This window comes from Pseudorca crassidens, chromosome 8, assembly GCF_039906515.1.
Source record: "Pseudorca crassidens isolate mPseCra1 chromosome 8, mPseCra1.hap1, whole genome shotgun sequence".
In the NCBI taxonomy this organism is placed as follows: Eukaryota; Metazoa; Chordata; class Mammalia; order Artiodactyla; family Delphinidae; genus Pseudorca; species Pseudorca crassidens.
The window spans coordinates 31,862,226-31,886,545 of NC_090303.1; the positions used below are offsets into that span (position 1 = coordinate 31,862,226).

A 24,320-nucleotide genomic window follows, 5' to 3' on the forward strand; every position below is an offset into this window, starting at 1 on the left:
TTCAAATCTTCAACCGCCGCAGCCCACTCGTTTGTGCTTTGCCACTTCCTCCTTCGCGCCCGGAGGCCGCATTCCGCCCCCGGAAACTCGGCGGGCAGACGCGGCATCTCTACTGCGTGGGTGTGGTGGCCCGCGGAAGCGGAGAAGCTACCGGCCGGTCAACGGGCCTTGAGGAGCTGTGTTTCCGCGGCCGCCCGGCGCGACACCCTCTCCGGACCCAGCATGTAGGTGCCGGGCGGCTGCCATGAACTCCAGAGCCATGAGGACCCACAGCAGAGGACATTTCCAGGGTACGAAGCCCCTCCTCCGGCTGCAGTCCCTTTAATCCTTTCCTTCCCTCATGGTTCCATAATTGATTCTTCAGAGTTCTCACGCTGGGTTTCTGCTTTTCTCTTCTGACACGTGCATCCTGCTCTGGCCTGAAAGAAGGCTTGCTTCAGGGTTTTGCCGCAGGAAGGGAACGGATCCCGGCCCGGCCCCTGGCGCTCTCCACGCTCCAGCCTCGGCCGCAAATTCCCGGTAGCGCTGTCGGTTATAAAACTAGAAGACAATGCGGGACCCGGGAACCCGCCGGGGCTCCCACAGATGCTGCGACCCTTTGAGGCTGCCGCTTGAGCCTCGATTTAAATGCAGATGTGCTCGGGGCTTTTCGCTTCCTGATTAAACTGGGTGATTATGGGTGGATTTTTGGTCTTACTCATGAAGTTGAGGGAAAGTGTTTGTATTTCAAACACACCGTTGCTGTTTTCAACATTACAGACAGAAACAAGAGCAAACTTTCATTTTCAATCACTTCTATTTGGTAAAGCATTCCAGCCTGTTTTTCTTTTTAACATGTATAGTGTGTGTGGGTATATATTGATATGTATAGTGTGTATATATGGTCTCCTACTTATGAACAGATTGAGTTCTTAAAGTTAATTTTTAAGCAGCTGTTTGGATCTGATGTTTTCAAAGGAAAGAATGAAATGAATGGTGATTTGGTTCTTCAAATGGACCGCCGAGTTCTTCATAATATACACACTGACTCTATGTGAAACTCAACCTTGAGCAGTCAGGAACCTTTGAGGTCTAGGTCATTCTGAGTAACAGGTTTCTTGCATTATTAAATGTTCAACATTTTAAGTACCAGTTGTGAGTGTTCAACAGAATGGCAGACGCTCCATGAGTATTTGTTGAGTAAATACTCCATGCAGTTTACATACTAGGAAAACTCTTTCAAATTGGTTTTACATAGTTCACTGCCTTCAAATTGGTTTTACATAGTTCACTGCCTTAATGCATAAAACACGGATAAACACATGAATATTTCTTGCAGAGTCAACTGTTGACTGTGAACAATAGTCGTTTTGCGACATATAATATCTGTTAAAATAGAGTATTTTGCCTTTATCTTAAGTGATACCACAAAGAAATATATTAAAATGTTAATGACTGCCTAAACTAGTAGGATTATAAAGATTTTTCTCTCTGTGATATTATCATATAAACAAATATTTTTAAAACAGTAGAAATTTTCTGTCTGCGTAAAACATGATCTAATTCTAAATTTTTTAAACAATAGGTGGAATCCAAGTCAAAAATGAAAAAAACCGACCGTCTTTGAAATCTCTGAAAACTGATAACAAACAAGAAAAATCCAAATATGAGCCACTCTGGGGTAAAGTATTTTACATTGACTTACCTTCTGTCACCATATCTGAAAAACTGCAAAAGGACATTAAGGATCTGGGAGGGGTAAGTCAAAACCATACACTGTAACAAAAAAGGAAAACTTGTTAATTTGTAATCATTTAACATTTTCCTTTTGGAAAAAAACTTTTATAAGCACCAAGCTTAACATTTTTAACAGCTGTTTATCATTAATGAACAGTCATTTGTTTTAACCTTTTGTAGGCTGACAAAACTTTCAGGTTTCTGTGATTATTAGTCTGGTGTGAAGTTCACAAGTGTGAGAAATGAGACTCCCTTGTCCTGAAGGAACTGCTGATTGCCTTCTCATGGTAATGTTGGGATGTCCTCCAGATGGCAGAAACTCCTTGATTATGATTATTGGGAAGCTACATGAAAGTAAGATGTTATTTACAGAACAAGGAAAACCTGTTCAAACCACAAAGAGTTAAAATTTCTCTTGACTGATACAGTCTCAACAGAATGAATGTCATTAAGGGAACGATTTTGGATTATAAATATGGAAAACGTGCTTCTTTCCTACCTTATACATTGAGTAACTGGTTAGGAAATTAGAAAATTTGGGTAAAATTCTAAGACTTTCTTAGGATTAAGGGTAGTACTGGGTAAATTTTAGCAAGGTTAAGATTTTATTCATTTATTTCCTGATTATTCCTGTTTCAAAGATTTCTGCTGCACTTTGTCATGGTTAACATTTTTTGAATAATATGAACAAATCCTGCCATTACTGGAATAGAAATTCGCAGAACATGTAACAAGTTTTTTGGAATCATTTTTTGATATGATATTTTACTTAACTGTCTTTGAAAAGCTATTCTACGTTTTTGCTATTCATTTTCTTAAAATAAAACATTGTTACACATTTGTCATAGTAGTAGCATGTACCATAATGACCATATGACTGCATTACTAAAGTTCATGTTTTATAACCTGCCATCATTGAGTAAAGATCCCTTATTTTAAAAATTAAGTACTTAAGTGTCCAGAGAAGTAAGTGACTGACCCAGGGTAGAATCAGCCTAATACCTGGACTCATGCTACTGCACCATTCTGTTCCTCTAGCAATCAGTGGCTACAAAGTAGCTATCTGATATGGTTTGAGAGCTTTCTTAAATATAATGGAAAAACTTATTAACCCTTCTAATCTAAATCATTAATTTTAGATTTGTGCTTTTAGCAGTGGAACCCTTCAAACAAAATCATGTTCAGAAGTCCAATGTGTAAAGCCAATAAAGAGGGAATTGCTGTAGCTAAAACAGCAGTATAGAAGCTAGTGCAGGGACTGCCTGCCCTACCCCCTTTTTCTCTCTTCTCTCATCCCCATAGCAGTTCCTGAGGCACTTGCAAGAAACAAATTTTGAATTCACTTATGTGTTAGATAATAGCTGAGAAAGAGCTGAAAGTTGGTTTTATACACTTCAAATTTTTATCCTAAAATGGTTTGAAATACGTCAATGAAATGAGGAGCATATTAATGTCATAAGTTTCCAAATTTTTCCCCAAAGCTGTGGATTTTCAACTGAATTTGATTTACTGACTTTATTCTTTTAATTTCTCCTAATATTTTTTATCAAATTCTGATCTCCCCCCACACTATCTTTCCAATAATTCATGATGTCATGATTTCTGTCTCTAGCACAGTACTATTTCTATCACTGAAAAAGACTGTTACGAAAATCTCGTATGGCAGCTATAAAGGAACTTTGATTTCTATACACTAATTTAAGATTCAACTTTAAGAAACGTGTAGTTAAATATTGATAGATCTTCCTCAAAAGGACTGTGCTTATTAATTTTTAGGATTACTTAGATCCTTTAACCATTTGTAATTTATTTTGCCTCAGGTTATTAACAATGTCATCTTTTTTTGAACTGTCCATTTTATGCATTTGCTTTCTCTAGTCTGAATGAAAATATCTAAATACACCTTTTATTTGGAGAGTACACTTCTGAAGATTCAGCCACTGAGAGCACATCAGTGAAGTGCTGACATAATGGGGGAATATCTCTAATAGTGGCAAGAAAGGTTGCTGTTGTAAAACCAACCATGCTTAAGCCCATATCTAAACAGTTTGGGCTAAAATAAGACAGCTGGAGAAGAAAAGAGATGTAGGGTCAGATACCTTGGCATAGTTCTGTCCTCATGAACTTGAGGACAGAATTACTTGTTTTGGATGTTCAGTGTGACCTTGAAATCAGAAAATAAGTTTTGAGTTTACTCTTTTAAAGACCTAGATTCCACAGTAGCTAATAAATTAAAGGCCATGATAAAACTAACTCAACAGTACAGGACACAGTATTAAGTACTTTGGTAGATTCAAAAATGAATCTGATGTCCATCCCACCCTCAATTTCTAATCTAAGCAGAGATGGCATTGGTACAATTAATTGTAATATAGAATGTTATAAGAGGGAAAGATTGCTTCCAACTAAGGAATCTTGGAGACCATTGTACAGACACAAGTTGAACTCAGCTTTGAAGAATGGTTATGATTTGGGCATATGGAAATTCATTCATAAATTATTCCACCAGTGTCTCCCATATGCTAGCACTATTTTAGATGCTGGGGAATGCAAAAATAAGATGTAGTCTAATCCTCTAGGAATTCTCAGTCTATGGGAACATCAGACACCTAAATCAATAAATTACAGTATAGCATTGTCAGTGCTTTAACAGAAGTTATGTAGAAATTGCCATTAGAATATAGAAGTGGAAATATTAACTCTGCCTTTTGGATTTATAGCAGGAATAAAATTTGAGCTGAGTCTTGAAAGCCTAGTAGGAATATACCAGGTAAAATGAACAAACTAAATAGAGGAAAGAACATATTTAAAATATAGGTCTGTGTGGTTTGTTTGAGCAACTGCTAATATTAAGAATATGACTTGAGCTTGGGATTTAGATGGGGGATATGGCAAGAAACAGTGTTACATTGGGACCAGATTGTAAAAGATATTTTTCATTATTAAAGACTTGTAATTTGAGGTACAGGAAATGGAAAACCAAGGGAAATGTGTCATATTAGCATAAGGACAAACATGTAGACCAATGCAATAGAAGAGAGAACCCAGAAATCCTCTCATATAGTAAGGTGATTTTCAACAGGGGCACCAAGACCATTCAGTGGGGAAAGGATCATCTTTTTAACAACTGATGCTAGGAAAACTGAATATCAACATGCAAAAGAATGAAGTTGTACCCTTACTGTACATTATGTGCTACAATTAATTAAAAATGGATCAAGATCTAAAATATAAGAGCTAAAACCCATAGAGGAAAGTATTGGGGAGAATCTTCATGACGTTAGATTTGGCATTGAGTCCTTGACTATGACACCAAAAGCACAGACAGCAAATGAAAAAATAGATAAATTGGACTTAGTAAAAATGAGAAGATTTTGTGTATCAAAGGACACTATCGAGAGGGTGAAAAGACAACCCACATAATGAGAAAAGAAATATTTGCAAATCATACATCTGATAAGGGATTAATATCTAGAATATAAAGAACTACTACAACTCAACAAAAAACAATCCAATTAAAAAATGAGCAAAGGACTTGAATAGACATTTCTCCAAAGAAGATATATACGTATAGATGGCCAATAAGCACATGAAAAGATGTGCAGCATCACTAATCACTGGGAAATACAAATCAAAAACATAGAGACAGACATAGAAAACCAACTTATGGTCACCAAAGGGGAGAGTGGGGGGAGGATGTAAATTAGGAGTTAGAGATGAGCAGATAGAAACTACTATATACAAAATAGGTAAACAAGGTCCTACTATATAGCATAGGGCACTATATTCCATATCTTGTAATAAACTATAATGGAAAAGAATATGAAAAAGAATATGTATATATATGTATAACTGAGTCACTTTGCTGTACACCAGACACACAACATTGTAAATTAACTATATTTCAATTAAAAAAAAACACACACTGAGGTACCATCTGACATCTGTTAGAATGGCCACTATCAACATAGGTGTTGGTGAGGATGTAGAGAAACTGGAACCCTCGTGAACTGTTGGTGAGATTGTAAAATGGTGCAACTGCTACGGAAAACATTATGTAGTTTCCTCAAAAAATTAAAAATGGAATTACCATATGATCAAGCAATTCCACTTCTGGGTATATACCCAAAAGAACTGAAAGCAGGGTCTGGAAGAGATACTTGTATACCCATGGTCATAGCAGCATTATTCACAATAACCAAAAGGTGGAAACAACCCAGATGTTAATCAGCAGGTGAATGGATAAACAAAACGTGGTTTATACATACAGTGGAATATTACTCAACCTTGAAAAGGAATGGAATTCTGATCCATGCTGCATCATGAGTGAACCTTGAAAACATTGTACTAAATGAAATAAACCAGACACAAAAGGACAAATACAGGATTCCACTTATATGAAGTACCTAGAATTATCAAATCCATAGAAACAGAAAGTAAGCATCAAAAGGGGCTGGCAAGGGACTCCCCTGGTAGCGCAGTGGTTAAGAATCCATCTGCCAATGCAAGGGACACAGGTTCAAGCCCTGGTCTGGGAAGATCTCATGTGCCACAGAGCAACTAAGCCCGTGCGCCACAACTACTGAGCCTGCACTCTAGAGCCTGCGAGCCACAACTACTGAGCCTGTGTGCAACAACTACTGAAGTCCGTGCACCTAGAGCCCGTGCTCTGCAACAAGAAAAGCCACCGCAATGAGAAGCCCGCGTACTGCAACCAAGAGTAGTCCCCGCTCGCCACAACTAGAGAAAGCCCACGCACAGCAACAAAGACCCAGTGCAGCCAAAACTAAACAAATAAATATACTTTAAAAAAAAAAGAAAAGGGGGGCTGGCAAGAGGGGAAAATGGGGAGTTATTGTTTAATGGGTACAGTTTCAGCTTAGAATGATGAAAAACTTCTGGAAATGGATAGTGGGGAAGGTTATACAACATTGTGAATATACTTAATGCCACTGAATTGTACACTCAAAAATGGTTTAAATGGTAAATTTTATGTTACGTATTTTATCACAATTTTTTTTTTTTTTAATGGTTGGGAGATTGGGCAGATCTCTTGAAAAACTGGAAGCTCTGTCAGTGCTGGGGCCACATATTTATGAAGATGAAAAGAGTATTGGACATGTAATCGTTCATTCGTATTCTTGCTGGCCCTTGTAGGCATTTGAGTCCGTCATCCTTAGAATATATAAATGTACTTTATTTACTGGTGGATGAAAATGTTACTCAGAAAAAAAGGAACTAGTGATTTGCATTTAACCAAGGCAGCTGGTGGTCTTAGCAACAAATTGTGCTTAATGCTTAGATGAAATTAATTACATACTTTGCTTCATTTTTTATCATCTTCATTTATGTCGTGAGACCCTACAGAAATTAGATACAGCTGCTTAAAATACTTTGAGTCTCTCATTTATGCAAATAGTTAATGATTAATAGTATTTTTTCTACTTAGTATAATTTTCCTGCCTTTGGATGGCAGTGATTTTCAACACTGACTTATTGACTTTGGTACATGTGTTTATAAATTCAGACATTTAAGCAGTGGTTTTCAAACTAGGGAAATTCTCTTCAAAACAGTCATACACTTTTTTTTGGGGGGGGGGGGTTGCTATGTTGGGTCTTCATTGCTGCATGCAGGCTTCAGTAGTTGCAGCATGCTCAGTAGTTGCAGTACAGGGGCCTGAGAGCCCTCGGGCTTCAGTAGTTGTGGCGCACGGGCTCTAGGGCCCCCAGCGTTGGTAGTTGTGGCACTCAGGCTCAGCTGCTCCACAGTATGTGGGATCCTCCCGGACAGGGATCGAACCCGTGTCCTCTGCATTGGCAGGCAGATTCTTAACCACTGCGCCACCAGGGAAGTCTCAGTCATACACTCTTAAAAGTAAGGGTTTCCTACCTTTTAATAGTTTAAGTCTTAAGGAAAGATGTTATAACTTTATAAGTTTGAATTGTGCTATCCAGTATTATAGCCATTCACTACATGTGCCTATTGAAATTTAAGTTAATTAAAATTAACAGTTTAAAATTGTTGCTCAGTCACATTAATTACACTTCACGTACTCAGTAGTCACATGTGGCAGTTGTTACCATATTGGACAATGCTGATAAAGAACATTTCCATCATTACAGTGAGTTCTATTGGACAGTAGTGCTTTAGAGCATGGATATGAAACAGAATACCTATGTTCACACAACGTTGTAAATGAACTATACTTCAATTAAGAAAAAATTAAGGTTAAAAAAAAAGAGTACCTGTGTTCAAATTCTCTTACTACTGGTGTAACCCTCAAGGCAAGTCACTTAACTTCTGTTTTCTTCTCCACAAAATAAGGATAATATTAGTATTATGGGTTGTCATGTGGATTAAACTAATTACGATATATAAACTACATGCTGTTGTTGTGTTATTAGAATTCTCATTGTACTTTCTCAACTCTAGGTTCAGAATAATACAGTATAGAAATTTAGAATATTAAAATGCATCAAATTGGCATTTTCTACTGTGCCTAGAATATGAAAGAGTTTATGGTTTATATGACTTACTTAAAAATACTTTGTTTTCCTTTAGCGAGTTGAAGAATTTCTCAGCAAAGATATCAGTTATCTTATTTCAAATAAAAAGGAAGCTAAATTTGCACAAACCTTGGGACGAATTTCTCCTGTACCAAGTCCAGAATCTGCATATACTGCAGAAACCACATCACCTCATCCCAGCCACGATGGAAGTTCATTTAAGTCTCCAGATACAGTAAGTCTCTGAAATATGGTTTGAGACTCTGGGAAAGGCTATAGGATTTTATAATTTTCAAGAGTGGGCTGATAGCAGAGTTCACTTAGGTAGAATAATATCTACACTAAGTGTGGCTTTCCAGTCGTTAATAAGGTTGCTGTTGTATATAGAAAGGTGATTTTTCTCCTAACAGTGCTTGTGTAGTCACACTGATTCCTAAAATATGCCCTTGCATTTAGTGATGGCTTTTATTTTTAGAGTAATTTACAACTAAAGAGTGACAGCAGATCATTTTTTAAAGAAGGAATAGAAACCTTTTGTTTGTTTCAGAGCAGGGGTAAGCAAACTATGGCCCATGGGCCAAATCCATCCTGCCACCTGTTTTTTTTTTTTTTTTTTTGCGGCACGCGGGCCTCTCACTGTTGTGGCCTCTCCCGCTGCGGAGCACAGGCCCAGCGGCCATGGCTCACGGGCCCAGCCACTCCGTGGCATGTGGGATCCTCCCGGACCGGAGCACAAATCCACGTCCCCTGCATCAGCAGGCGGACTCAACCACTGCGCCACCAAGGAAGCCCCAAGCCTGCCGCCTGTTTTTTACAGCCTGCGAGCTAAGCATGGATTTTACATTTTCAAGTGGTTGGGGAAGAATTCAAAAGAATACTTTGTGACAAGTGGCAATTATGTGAAATTCAAATTTCACTGTCCATGAGTAAAGTTTTATTGGAACAGAGACATACCATTCATTTACATATTGACTGGTTGCTTTACTGCTGTAAAGGCAGAATGGGATAGTTGCAACAGAGACTATATGGCCTGCAGAGCCATATAAACATGTACTATCTGGCCCTTTAAAGAAAAAGTTTGCCAGCCCCTGTACTAGAATTACTAACATCATATCCCTACCACTCAGTTGCCAGTAAGTTGTAAGATACAGTGAAGGATAAATTAAATTGATTTAATTGGGTATGAAAAGGGCAAGAGGTTGAAAAATAGTGTTTATCTCATTTTTAGATTGAAATTAATTATTTAAAATTATCCTCCCCGGGGCTTCCCTGGTGGTACAGTGGTTAAGAATCCGCCTGCCATTGCAGGGGACACGGGTTCAATCCCTGGTCCAGGAAGATCCCACATGCTACGGAGCAACTAAGCCCGTGTGCCACAACTGCTGAGCCTGCACTCTAGAGCCCGCGCGCCTAGAGCCTGTGCTCTGCAGAAAGAGAAGCCACCATAGTGAGAAGCCCGCGCAACGCAACAAAGACTGAATGCAGCCAAAAATAAATAATAAATAAATAAAATTTAAAAATAAATTTAAAAAATATCCTCCCCAACTTATCTACTGCAGCCGTTTGGAAAACAGGGAAAAATGGGAGCGGGGGAGAACAGGTAAAAGAAATGATTGTTACATAAAAGATATCTCTTGAAAAAAAAGAGACAAATACAAAGAAGAAAAAACGTCAAAGAAGAAGAGACCAAGGAAGCCTCATACATTCTTTCAGTTAATGCTTTTTTGGAGGAACACAGTTGTACACCAGTGACTAGTTCCAAATTAACTGCTGCTATTAGCATTTCAACTGCTTTTCCTACTGTTTTGTTTAAAAAATGAAATGCTATGTAAAAACAGTATATATGGTTTACTTATATCCTTAGATCTTTGGTTAAATAGGAAATTAAAATGTAAACTTACTATTTAATTAGATAGAATTTCAGATCAACCTATTTTATTTTTCATGTTGAATAACATTTACTACAGAACTGACCTTTTTTTTTTAAGCTGAGTTTAGGCTCTACCAAAAAAAGAAACAAACTTTTTAATAGATCTTACTACAAACAAAGACCCTAAGGAAATCACTTTTTACGGTACATTTATTATGTTGATGGTCATTAAGACTTGTACAAATAAACTTTATGTATTTTAAATTTCATATTTATATTAAAATTCATCTTTAAATTTTATCTACTTGCTTTAGCTATTTTATCTTTTAAAAATTTTTTCCAGTGAGGCACTATGTTACAACTATTGTTCTCTGGTCTTTTTATAGGTGTGTTTGAGCAGAGGAAAATTATTAGTTGAAAAAGCTATCAAGGACCATGTAAGTAGGAATTTTAAAAATTCACAGTGTATATTCTATTACTAAAAACTGAAATGTAAAATAGAGATGTTCTTGAAATCTCTTCCTCATTTTTAATAGGAAAAGCCTAAATATCAGCATGTATCTCATAAAGAACAGAATCTGCTTTTCATGAAGAAACGCCTCCATCTTGTGGCCTTTTAAAATATTACTGGCCACTTCTGAAGCCTGTGGCATTTTTGTGTCTTTAAAAGAAATAATTTCTTGAAACTATTAACTGTAAGGCTACAGGGTACATTAATTGTCAAGAATATGGGAGTAAGGCTTCCCTGGTGGCGCAGTGGTTGGGAGTCTACCTGCCAATGCCGAGGACACGGGTTTGTGCCCTGGTCCGGGAAGATCCCACATGCCGTGGAGCGGCTAGGCCCGTGAGCCATGGCCGCTGAGCCTGTGCACCTGGAGCCTGTGCTCTGCAATGGGAGAGGCCGCAACAGTGAGAGGCCCACGTACTGCAAAAAAAAAAAAAAGAATATGGGGGTATATTAAACAGAAATGGTTTTAGAAATTTCAGAAGAAAAAAACTGATGTCCTCAATGCTATTGTAACTGTATAGGGTCTGTTCTGAATAACCATCTCAGTGACATTAAGCTTCAGATAATATTTTTAATTTAGCTCATTTAAAAGAGTAATTTCCTAGAAAAAACTATCAAACTTTTTTTTTTAACAGGATTTTATTCCTTCAAACAGTATATTATCAAACGCCTTATCATGGGGAGTAAAAATTCTTCATATTGATGGTAAGGATTTTATTACTGCTTTTGACAATATTTGTTATAAGTGTCTGTCTCTTCATTCCTAATTTTAGATAGAATTCTGATAGCAAGAGATACCTCTAAGGGTAATTCTTTCATCTAAATTTACTACAATTATAAGAAAATAGCAGCATTTAACTCCAAAGGTAAAAATGCTAATCTTAAACCCTTCTTTCTTTTAATAAAGACATTAGATACTACATTGAACAAAAGAAAAAAGAATTGTATTTACTCAAGAAATCAAGTACTTCTGTAAGAGATGGGGTATGTTATTTTCCTTAATTTTTAAACTAATTAAAGAAAATGGTAAGCTTGGTTTTTATTTATGTATCTATAAATTTTTTTGCCAAGTGGAAAATATTACTGCCAGAATATCCTAGGGGTAATCCTGTGTACTATATGCATGTTTCTGTCATTTGAATAAATTGTTGCATATCATTTTACTTTAGGATTTACTCATGAGGTAAAAGTTGTTCCACCTTTGATGAGTTTATCACAAAGGTTTTGCTGAATGAGGGCATAAAAATAACTTACATGACTATTTTTAGATTATTTTACTAACCATGCCTTTTCTCTATTGGTTGATTTCTTTCTGTGAAGACATAGCTAAAATGCAAAATGTTTGTTGGGGGTATTGTAAAAGTGAGCTTGTATTACTAAGTTCCATACCACTGGATAAAATCTTTAATTCCTGAATGATCTTTGTTTCCTTTCATTTCTTTGGTTGAGCTGATTTTGAAAAGCAGCTTTTTCTCTTTTTTCCCCATGAAACTGCAATAATCACCCTTCCTTTATTTAGTTGTTTTCCTATATGATTTTTTAGTCTTGAGAATATTGAGCAATTGCAATAGCTGTTTTCACTGTACTTTCAAGCCCAGTGTTTTTACCATGTATATGTTTTTTTATATATATATATACATTTTTTTTTTAGGGGAAAAGAGTAAGTATTGGCACACAGAAAGCAAGAAGTAAGTATTTTGATTTCCTTATGTGTGTTTGTTTTGCTTTTAGAAAATAGAATAAAACTTATAAAAATCTTCTAACATATCATGTAACCAACCCTTTAAATGACTTTTTCAGTGATTCTTAGCCTTTTTTTTTTCTTTAGAACATTGACCCCTATTGGCAGTCTAGTAAATTCTACGGACCTTTGTTAGAATAATGTTTTTTAAAACATTTTTTCTTATCATTATATCACTAAGAAAATCAATTATATTGAAATTCAGTTATCAGAATATTTTTCAGTATAAAATAGTTATATACTTGTTTTTATTACACATTAAAAAGTTCTAGCAGTGATTATAATTGCTACTGTAATTTTGTTTTGAAGTGATGAGTATAAATGATGCTTTGAGATATTTGTAGTAACTAATATGATATGAAAATATGTTTCAACTGATATCAAAATTACAAGCACTGGGCCTCCTTGGTGGCACAGTGGTTTAGAATCCACCTGCCAATGCAGGGGACAGGGGTTCGAGCCCTGGTCTAGGAAGATCCCACATGCCGCGGAGCAACTAAGCCTGTGTGCCACAACTACTAAGCCTGTGCGCCACAACTACTAAGCCTGTGCTCCAGAGCCCGTTAGCCACAACTACTGAGCCCGCATGCTGCAACTACTGAAGCCCGCACACCAAGAGCCCATGCTCCGCAGCAAGAGAAGCCACTGCAATGAGAAGCCCACGCACGGCAACAAAGAGTAGCCCCTGCTCGCTGCAGCTAGAGAAAGCCTGTGCACAGCAAGGGAGACCCAACACAGCCAAAAGTAAATAAATAAAATAAATAAATAAATAAAAATTACAAGCACTGCTAATACTACTGTGATTCTTTTGCTTATATGCAAAATTGAAGGACATGTTACATTTCAGTTAGAGAGTAGTGAACATAAAAGTTAAATTTTTTTTCCTGTTCTAGCTCAAAATCCTCCGGAATTCTGCTTATAGATCCTTTAGGAGATCCATTCCATTTAAGAATCACAGAATATAGACAGAGCTTCTGTCATTTTGGAAATGGATTTATAATTGCAGGATACCTTACCTGAGGCTAAAAACTTCAAATTGAAATGAAATGGATAATGGATACATAGTTGGATTATTTTAGCCAGAGTAGTTTTGTTTAAAAAAAAAAATTCTGGATTTGTAAGCATCTAATATCATGTTTTGTATATTCCCAAGCAGGTAGACTCAAAAAGCCTTTTGTAAAGGTGGAAGATATAAGCCAGTAAGTATCTTAAATTCAATCTGTATGATTTAATACAATATTAAAGGAGAAAATCTAACTAATTAAACTGTTCCCGCTAATACTGTTAGGTCCCTTTACGTTAGATTTATATGATATTAATATGCATGTGGCACAGTTTCAAAAAGTAGCATTACTTCGTGCTCAAGGACTGAATTAAGTTTCAGTAGGTTTTAGATAATAATTCCTTGAAAATCTACTTTAGAGCAATCACGAGACCAGCTCATTTTTCAGTATTTCAAATAACCATTCTCTAGCTAAAGGTAATACCATATGATTTAGAACTACTACTTAAAGACTGCATCTACATTTGTAAAAAAGAAATTATTAGTTACTACTTGGAAATACAAAATCTGAGTATAACATCTAATTTGGTAGTTTCGCAAACTCATTCTGAAGCTCTATAGAATAATCTTAATGAAGACTACAGATATAAGTAGACTAATTTGGCATGGGAGAATTAGATTTCTTTCCCTACACATTCTAGTTACTCATTTAGACATGTGTGATTAATTCTCTTGGGTGCTCAATGAGGTGACAAAGATGTGTTGAACGCTTCTTTTTTTTAAATGTGCTACTGTAAGGAAAAAAAAGTACAATTTAAAATTAGGCCTGGAGGGACTTCCCTGGTGGCCCAGTGGTAAAGAACCCTCCTTCCCATGCAGGGGACACAGGTTCAGTCCCTGGTTGGAGAACTAAGATCCCACATGCTGCGGGCAGCTAAGCCCTCGCACCTCAGCTATAGAGCCCGTGTGCTGCAAACTACAGAGCCTACATGCCCTGGAGCCCACGCACCACAACTAGAGAAGAGAAAGCCTGCATGCCGCAAGAAAGAGCCCACGTGCCACGACTAAGACCCGACACAGCCATAAAAATAAATATTTTAAAAAATAAAACTAGGCCTAGAGAAGCATCAATAAGTGGAAAGACAGCCCATATTCATGGATTGGAAGACTTCATATTTTAAGATGTGAGTACTACCCAAAGTGATCTACAGATTTAAAGCAATCCCTATAAAATCCCAATGACTTCTGTTGCAAAAAGAGAAAAATCTGTCCTAAAATTCATATGGAATCTCAAGGGACGCTGAACACCCAAAGTAATTTTGAAAATGAAGAACAAAGTTGGAGGTCTACACTTAACCAATGTCAAAACTTACTACAAAGCTGTAGTAATCAAAAGTTTGGTACTGACATAAAGACAGATATATAGACCAATGGAATAGAATAAAGAGCCCAGAAGTAAATCTTCATATATATGATCAAATGATTGCTGACAAGGATGCCAAGAACATTCAGTAGGGAAAGGACAGTCTTTTTTAATAAACAGTATTGGGGGCTTCCCTGGTGGCACAGTGGTTGAGAGTCCACCTGCCGATGCAGGGGACATGGGTTCGTGCCCCAGTCCGGGAAGATCCCACATGCCGCAGAGCGGCTAGGCCCGTGAGCCGTGGCCACTGAGCCTGCGTGTCTGGAGCCTGTGCTCCGCAATGGGCGAGTCCACAACAGTGAGAGGCCCGCGTACCGCAAAAAAAAAAAAAAAAAAAGTAATAATAATAAACAGTATTGGGAAAACTAGATAGCCACATGCAAAAGAATGAAGTTGGACCCTTACTTTATACAATATATAAAATTAACTCAAAATGAGTCAGAGACCTAAAACTATACAACTCTTGGGGAAAAAAACATAGGGGGAAGCTATATGACATTGGAATTGGCAGTCATTTCTTGGATATGACACTAAAAGCAGAAGCAAAAAGATAAAAGAACTAAATTGGATTACATCAAAATTATAAATTTCTGTGCACAAAAGACATAACACAGAAGGCAACCACAGAATGGGAGAAGATAGTTGCAAGTTATGTATCTAATAAGATGGTAATATGAAGAACTCAACAACAGAAAATCAAATGACCCAATTAAAAAATGGGCAAAGGACTTGACACTGCTCCAAACATACCCAAATTGCAAACAAGCATATGAAAAGATGTTCAACCTTACTCATCATCAGAGAAATGCAAATCAAAACCACAATGAGAAATCTATTACCTCACAACCATTAGGATGGGTACTATTTTAAAAAGAAAAAAGTTGGTGAGGGTGTGGAGATATTGGAACTCTTATGCAGTTTGTGGGATTAGAAAATGGTGTAACCACTATGGAAAACCATATGGAGAGTCCTCAAAAATTTTGAAATGCTTGCTGTATGATCCAGCAACTCCACTTCTGAGTATATATCCAAAAGAACTGAAAACAGGGTTTAGAAGAAGCACTTGTACATGCATGTTCATAGCAGCACTATTCACAATAGCCAAGAGGCAGAAGCAACCCAGATGTTCATCAACAGATGAATGGATAATATGGTATATACATAAAATGGGATATTATTAAACTTTAAAAAGGAATGAAATTTTGACACCACAACATGGATCAACCTTGAGGACATTATGCTTAATGAAATAAGAGGAAAATACTACATGATTCCACCTAATGAGGTACCCAGAGTAGTCAAATTCATGGAAACAAGGTAGAATGGTGGTTGTCAGGGGCTGGTGGGGAAGAGAGAATGGGGAGTTACTTATTTTATATGTGGGTACAAAGTTTCAATTTTGAAAGATAAAAAGAGCTCTAGATATGGACAGGTGTTAATAGTTGTAAAACATTGAATATACTTAATACAACTGAACTGTGCACTTAAGAATAGTAAATAGTAAATTTTAACTGATTCCTATTGTTTATTTCAGATTCCAGGTGAATTACATGATTTTGAAATATAAGACTTCAAACATGTTTTCTTTCATCATAAAGATTCTCATGTATTTGTCTTTTTATTCTTTTAGGCTTTATAGGCCATTTTATCTTCAGCTGACCAATATGCCTTTTATAAACTATTCTGTTCAGAAGCCCTCCAGTCCATTTGATGTAGATAAGCCATCTACCACCCAAAAGGAAACTCAGGTTAAACTAAGGTTGGTTTAACCATCAAGTAATTTTTTATCTTTTTAAACAAATATTTAAAATAATTCATTTAACGCCATGGTGTGTGTGTGTGTGTGTTGGGGTGTGTGTGTGTGTGTGTCTGTGTGTCTGTGTGTGTCTGTGTGTGTGTGTGTGTGTTGGTTTGTGTGTGTCTGTCTGTCTGTCTAATCACTGTTGTGCTTTCTCCCCTGGATATTTTTAATGCCCCTTTGCTAGATTTAAAGTCTGAATCTCTTTTTCAAGTATGTCACATTTAGCCACTTTAGATGGGGGCTCTGGGGAGGAGCTTAAAAATATTTGCAAATAATTCAAATGTGTTGTTTCTTTTCAGTGATCTGAGATATTCTCCAGAATAATCATTACATTCTCAGTTTGCTTCTCAATTTCTTAAAAAGAAAAATGGCTAAAAGTATTTGTTTATATAAATCTCTGCAAATTATGGCAGATGCTGTTTGATAGCTGAGGAGTAAATTTTTTAAAATTATTCCTTACGTTCAGCGGTTAATCTTTTACCATATATTTCTATCAGGATCCAAACAGATGGTGATAAATGTGGTGGAATCCCAGTTCAACTCCAGTTAAAAGAGAAGAAAAAAAAGGGATATTGTGAATGTTGCTTGCAGAAATACGAAGATCTCGATACTGTAAATGTGATTTTGTATTTAGAGGGTTGATATTTCCAAAACTATGAATAATATTTGCTGTTTAAATTTTAGTTTATTCTTTTGATTGTGGTTTACAACTTGGTAATTATTAAGTAGTAGATACTTCTTTTTGGTAGAATTATCTTGAATTTTAAGAACCCAAAGTGGGGAAATGTGTATTGAAAAATCATTTTTATCCATTCAGCAAATATTTATTGAGCACCTGCTGTGTACCAATTACTGCTCTGGGTGAACAGCATTGAACAAAAGTGACCAGTTCACAACCCTTGTGAAGATTACATTCTGTGGAAGGCGAGGAGAGAGAGCTAACCACAGGATAAGAGAATAGTGAAGTATATAGAGAGAACATTAGATCAGTGCTATGAGAAAATAAAGCAGGAATGAAGGTGTTGTTGCTATTTATTTAGACTAGACAAGGAATACCTAACTGATGAGGTGGTATTTGAGTAGAGACCTGAGAGAAGTTGAGGGAACAAGACTTGTGAATGTTGAAATAAGCAATGCAAAAGTGCTAAATGAAACTGATTGCCAGGATCAAAGAACAGATGTTGGTGGACTGAGCAATGGTGGTAGAAGTCAGTTTGCGGATATGATTGTAAAGGCGAGGCCAAGAGGATGTGCAGTGGATTGGATGTTGGGAGGGAGAGAGGGTGGGTCATGGGTCACTGCATGCTTCAGGCCTTAACAATTAAAAAATGGGCAAGTGATTTACTAATGGGAGGATGAGAAGAAAGTGGAGACAGTTCTTTGAAATAGCAGAAAAAGAAATTGTTGAAAATATATATGGGATGAAGAGAAAGTTTAAAAAATGGGAACAATTACAATTTGTAAACTGATAAAAAGAGCAAGAGCTTTGGATCCAGGCTAGCCCAAGGTTGAATCCTGGCTTCCTGTCTATGAGACTTTGGACAGTACCTGGCACTGTGCTTATTAAATATTAGCTGTTATTGTTTGAATTGTTAATTTTTAAAATACTGGGACAGTCTGTTTTGGTGCTTGGTTTTGGTAGAAGATGGTGGGAAAGTTGAGAAAAAATATTTGAAAATATCTGATCCATAAACTACCTCTGTCTTCAGTTTCTAAATTGGAAGTTTGTTTTATAACTGAAAGTTTGTGTCAGTTTTTTGTGTTCAGTTTATATAATAAAGTAGAAAAATAGTTAATTTTAAAGTTAGTTTAAAATTATTTTTAATCATAAGCTGACCTTTCTCAGAAATATTTGCCCTTCTCAAAAATCATTTTGAAAATTTAAATTGTAGATTGGTCCTGAAATTTTACTTTGCTGTTGCAATAAATTAATCTAAAATGGATGTTTTCCTTAATATCAGTTTGTGGATCCTAATTTGATGCTCAGAGGATGTTGGGGCTAAAAATCAACCACAAGAAAGGAAAATCAAAGTAGAGGCTGTGATGGATATTTTTTAATTTTTAATTTTTTTTTTTTTACAGTTTTTCATGTATATGATCCCTAGTCACTAAGAATATAGAAAATATTTTGTTTTTTGAAACTTTGATTTCACAGTGATTCAGTTCCACCTGTGTCGAGGCATTCATTTAACAAATCTGATCACAGGAAATTAAGCAGCAAACAAGGCAGATATATTCCCTACCCTTTTACCATCTTACGGTCTGACAGAGGAAATAGATATGAAACATGTATTTGCAAGTAGGATGAAAAGTGAAGTATGAAGTGCAGTGGTAATAAATAGAGTACTGAATGTAGAATGAGGGACAAGGAAGGCTCAACTGAGAAAGTGACATTTAAATCAAGACTTAAAGGATGAAAAAAAAGAGTTAGGTGGAGGTAGAGAGGAGCTACACAAAAGTTGGAAGTCGTTTTTCTTAGTTCAGTTAGTACTTTTTCCTTCCAAGAACATGAATAAACAGAATCTGAACTTACAAAGTTAATGTTTCGTTTCTCATTAGTTTTAACATTACTGAGCATACATAATTTGTATATGGTAAATTTTGCAAGCAAGGAAGGAATACGTTTATATTCCAGAATACTGTATTTTTTGTGACCAGTGAAGAATTTCATTTTTGGAATTAAAATCAAATCATCGCAAGTTAAAATTAGTGCTTGCTTCGGCAGCACATATACTAAAATTGGAATGATACAGAGAAGATTAGCATGGCCCCTGCGCAAGGATGACACGCAAATTCGTGAAGTGTTCCGATGTTTTTAATAAAGATGTTAAAAAAATAATAAAATGGATAACCAAAAAAAAAGTTAAAATGATATGAAACTAGGGAAACAGAAATGAGGTTCTTCCATGATCACCTTGATACAGGCTTCTAGTTACAATTCCCTGATCAGCTGATAGACAAATGATAGAATTAGCCTGGAGATTCCACCTATTCAGAAGGAACTTTGTTTCCTCTGAGTTTTATCCCAATACACTGAACTTGTTGACTTTTGTTCTTAACCACCCTTAAGATTGAGAAAAGCTTCTCGGTACTCAGTTATAAGCACTGGGTAATTGAGATCATTTATTCCCTCATTCTCAAAATTTTTTTTATTCTTCACAGCATTAGTTGTACTTCATCTTTTTTTACTTAATCTCTCTTCTAGATTCTTGTTTTAGATTCTTGTATGTTACATAACATTTCATGTATTTAATATTTTATAAGCCCTACCTTACTTATTACTTAGTGGTAATTGCATAAGGATAAAGTAGTAAAGAGAAGTGTTTTCAAAAATATTAGCACACTAAATGCTATATGTTACGGTTTTTCTTCAGCTTTATCTTCATTTTCTGATGTAGCTCATTGGTTTTCAGTTCCCTTAAACTACTAATTAATTAGTACTTGACTTTTCTGATTGAAAAACAGAAGACTAAAAACCAAAGTACTTTTAGTGGTTTCTCAGCAGTTACTTTTATTCTACTTATTTTAAGTTCTGATAAAGGATATTTCTTTGGAGTAGTTATTAGATACTTAATTTTAGGGGCATAAGAATATTAGAAAAAAGTATCTATTACTTTTAAAATACAATTATGATTTATGTACTTTTTTGTTTTATTTTAGCATCTTCTAAGTGAGCAACACAGAAACTTTGCACAGAGTAATCACTATCAACTTGTTGATGACATTGTATCTAAGTTAGTTTTTGACTTTGTGGAATATGAAAGGGACATGCCTAAAAATAAAAGGTAATTATCAACCCAAGTTTTAAATTTTACAAGAATATTAAACCATTAAACTAAAAATAAATCCAATGTTTTCTGTTCTTAGAAGGATTATATTTTCAGCATAGAAATATGGTTAAGAACTGATTGCTTCTTTTCTCTCCCTCCTCCACCGCCACCAAAAACGCTTACCTAATTATTACTTTTAAGGCTCTCTTCTTAACATAGTCTAAAAGGGGAGTTGGCAAACTTTTTCTATAAAGAACCACATAGTTAATATTTTGTGAACCACAAAAAATAAATAGATGGCAGACTAGATTTGGCCCGAGCTGTATAAAGTGTGAATACAGTGATGTTCAGTATACAGTAACTGTACATTGACAAAATGAGCCTCATTAAGATTATTCCCATAAATCTAAAATAAAAAGAAATGCTTTCATATGAATATACCCTAGAATTGGTAATAACTCAATAGGTTGTTTAGTCCTTATATCTGTTTTTAGACCAATCTTAAGGCATAAAGAAGACTATAAAATGATACCAAGCTACAACTCCTGAAAATTAACTAGAAAGTTTTTTGGCTATATCTGGGTAGAACAGTTCCTAAACCTCTTATTTCTGTAACATTCAGAATGATTGTTCATGACTGATGTAATATTTGGAGAGGAAGCATATTTCCAACTATTAAAACTTATATGGGCTACTGTAAGAATTTAGAATTCCCTAAAAACTCATTCTGCAGCAAAATTCTGAACTAGTACTTATATATAAACTGGTTTATTCCTTAATTATCTTATCATCTGCACAATTTTTATCTCTATAGACCAGTCACTTAAACATCTCTGGACTTTAAAGAAGAGTGATGTTGGACTAGTGTTTTTACATTTTATATCCTCCATTTGTTCAAGAGGAGTCTTAAGTGAAAGTATCAACAAAATAAATAGAAAAGTAACCATTCTGGTTTTGAAGGGGCAGGTGGAATTCTATATTTCTCTTCATTATCTGTGACATGTATAACATAAAACATAATTAGTGAGCCGTTAAGTTTTTTTCTCTTTGTAAGTAATTTAGGATTGTCTAATACAAACTAGCATCCCAAGGGTATTAAGAGACTCCATGAAGAAGAGAGTTTTAAGTCAAAAATGTGTGTGAAACTTAAGGATTACTGACTTGTCATCTTTAGAAGTATAATGATATAAGGTTTCTGGCTTACTATAATATTGGATTGTTTATTTTTAAATATAAATAAATATCCATTTCTGCCTTAGGTTTCCCAATACTCATTCTCCACATGCTAAGTCAACATTAATGTAAATCAAAGCACAGAAATTAAGAAATTTTTCAGGATAGTGAAAAAATTAAGAACAGACCCAAATCCCTTTACTATCATCTTTCTTTGATTTATATGATCAAAGTAGTTTTAAATACCAAAGTCAAGAAACTGCTTACCTCTGGGAGGAAGTGGAAGAATGTGGATGAGGAATGGTACACTAGAGTTTTTAGCTATATCTGTAAAGTTTTATTATTTTAAAAACATCTAAAGTGGACTTCCCTGGCAGTCCATTGGTTAAGACTCCCCACTTCCACCGCAGGGGGCATAGGTTTGACCCCTGGTCGGGGAACTAAGATCCTGCATGCCACGTGGCGTGGCCAAAAAAATAAAGGCATCTAAAGTAAATGTGGCTAAACAGTAAAAGTTCTGTATTTTTGTAGTGTTTTCTAAGTTAAATAAGTTTTATACACAGTTTTTAAAGATTTTTACTAATTTAGTTTTTAAATACTCAGGAATTTTTGATAGCAATTTTAATTTTTTTTCTTTTCTTTTTCCTCTAAAGAATAAAATACAGTGTTGGTTCCCTTTCTCCTATTACTGCAAATGTTTTGAAAAAGTTTGAACGTAAAGAAAAGATGGAATTACAACATACTTCTCAGAAAAACTCCAGGGAAAATGTACAGGTGATGGAGCACGGTTTCCTGGATAAAGAAACCCAGGAACCTGAACAAAAGTTTATGTCTACTTCAGAACACATCCCACACCCTTCAAGTGAATTAAGAGGACATGATGATAAAACATCTAATAAATGTTCCATGTTAAATCCAGCTGAAAATGACATAAAAGAAAATTTTGTATCTCTAAATTTTATATCTCTATCTCCACATAAAAATAAACAGGAATGCATTCTTAATGTTCCTAAACATAAATTAATCATAAATGAAAATGACTTAGAAGTAAGGGTGGATCACTGTCCACATAGGCAACAGGCATCTGTACAAGTTTCTCATTTCAGTACGGATAATAGTGCATCTCAACCAAAACAAAAGTCAGATACTGTACTTTTTCCAGCAAAGGATATGAAGGAAAAGGACCTTCGTTCAGTATTTCATCGTGATTCTGATCTGTTAGCAATAAACAGTTCACAGAAGCACCTAACAATTCAGGCAAAGGCTCCATCCCAAAGCCCTACTGAGGAACCCAACCCATGTGACATCAAGAATATGGATAGTTTACCTTCTGGTAAAATCCATCGGAAAGTGAAAATACTATTAAGAAGAAATAAAAAAGAAAACCTGGAACCAAATGTGGAGTTAGATAAGAAAAGAACTGAATTTCTTACTACACAAGAAGAAAACAGAATTTGTAGCTCATCAGTACAGTCTCTACTGGACTTATTTCAAACCAGTGAAGAAAAGTCAGAATTTTTGGGTTTCACAAGCTACACCGAAAACAGTGGTATATGTGATGTTTTAGATATTTGGGAAGAGGAAAACTCAAATCTGTTATCAGTGTTTTTCTCTTCCCCTTCAACTTCTACATTTTCTGGTTTTTAGATTTTAAAAAATAAATACCTTTCAGAAGCAATGCAGATCATATTCTTGAAATTTTTAAGAATATGTATAAAAATTCTTAGTTTTGGGGGTGAGGTTTTGCCAATTTTGTTTACAGGATGAAATGTAAATATTAACAATAAAGGTGACTGCATTTTTCTACAGAATTGAATATTCTAGAAAAATTGTAGAATAAATTGTGACTCATTTTGCATACTATGTTCATAACTGTTTTCTAAGAACTATTATGAATAATAAGTTTGCTTTATGTCAGTGAAAACTAATTTCAAGGGAAATTTTGAGAATATCAAAATTTAGCATTATAAATTTAGATATTCTAGTTATATCTATTGTCTATTAAAACAGATTTCCATGATAACATGATAATATTGCTTTTAAAAACCTAATTTTCATACAGAAAGGAAAAATTGTATTTCAGTGTCTGAGTTCTGGAAATCATTATTACCAGAAACATTGACACATGAGGGTGAACTAGTTGGACCATGCTAGGGTGTTGGCACTGAGGAGTTAGGTTATTTGTGGAGATAAATAGAAGCCATGAGGGAAGAACTTAACCAGGCTAGCATATGGAGTGAAATAATTTTTCCACTGTTCTTATTTACCTTTGGAAATAATTTCTTCCAAAAATGACTCTTTAATCCCTAATTTGGTATCAAGAAAGGAAAGGGAAAGGATGGCAATGAACTAGATATGTTTTGAAACATGCAGATTGCCTTTGATCAGTTACTTGGCGATTCAATAATTTAGAGAAGAGAAAATTCAAATATCAGGAAAATTTCAACTCTCACCGGTAGATGGTTCACAATAAAAATTAGTGCCAATGAATATTATATGAACACACTGTCAACTAAAATTAACAGTTTTATTGTTCATGCCAGTACTTAAAGGAGGATCACTGAAATATCCTTTATAGTGCATACGTGCATTTATGTTTTAAACAAAAAACCCCTTGGAAGATTTTTATGCAGGACAGAAAATTCCATTTATAAGTAGGAGGGTTCTTATAATGACATATCATTTTCAGTAGTAAACTCATGTAACAACAGACAAATAGCCATTTTCAAAATGCTCTCATATCGTGACCATTTCAAAAGCAGTTCCTTCTCTTATTGTTAACAAACATCTTTAACTTTGAAGGGACAA

At 35.4% G+C, this 24,320-nt stretch overlaps 1 protein-coding gene and 1 non-coding gene across 8 annotated transcripts; both read left to right on the forward strand.

Annotated features, from left to right (window-relative positions):
- DBF4 (DBF4-CDC7 kinase regulatory subunit) lies at window positions 1–23,315 on the forward strand. Of its 7 annotated transcripts, none has more exons than XM_067746123.1 (12): window positions 1–290; window positions 1,565–1,737; window positions 8,279–8,458; window positions 10,480–10,530; window positions 11,237–11,306; window positions 11,509–11,585; window positions 12,253–12,289; window positions 13,499–13,541; window positions 16,399–16,527; window positions 17,067–17,181; window positions 20,230–20,354; window positions 22,166–23,315. In XM_067746123.1, exons 1-12 carry the CDS (start codon window positions 245–247, stop codon window positions 23,157–23,159), a joined length of 2,040 nt encoding a protein of 679 aa, XP_067602224.1. In that variant the 5' UTR covers window positions 1–244; the 3' UTR covers window positions 23,160–23,315. The 7 variants fall into 7 exon arrangements, with proteins under 7 accessions (XP_067602224.1, XP_067602228.1, XP_067602225.1 ...); XM_067746127.1 differs by having other exon boundaries at window positions 1,565–1,660; window positions 13,496–13,541; XM_067746122.1 differs by having other exon boundaries at window positions 2–290; window positions 13,496–13,541.
- Window positions 19,279–19,385, forward strand: LOC137229596 (U6 spliceosomal RNA). The gene has a single exon (XR_010945753.1). It is a non-coding gene; the product is annotated as a U6 spliceosomal RNA (small nuclear RNA).
- Window positions 23,316–24,320: the final 1,005 nt, after the last annotated feature.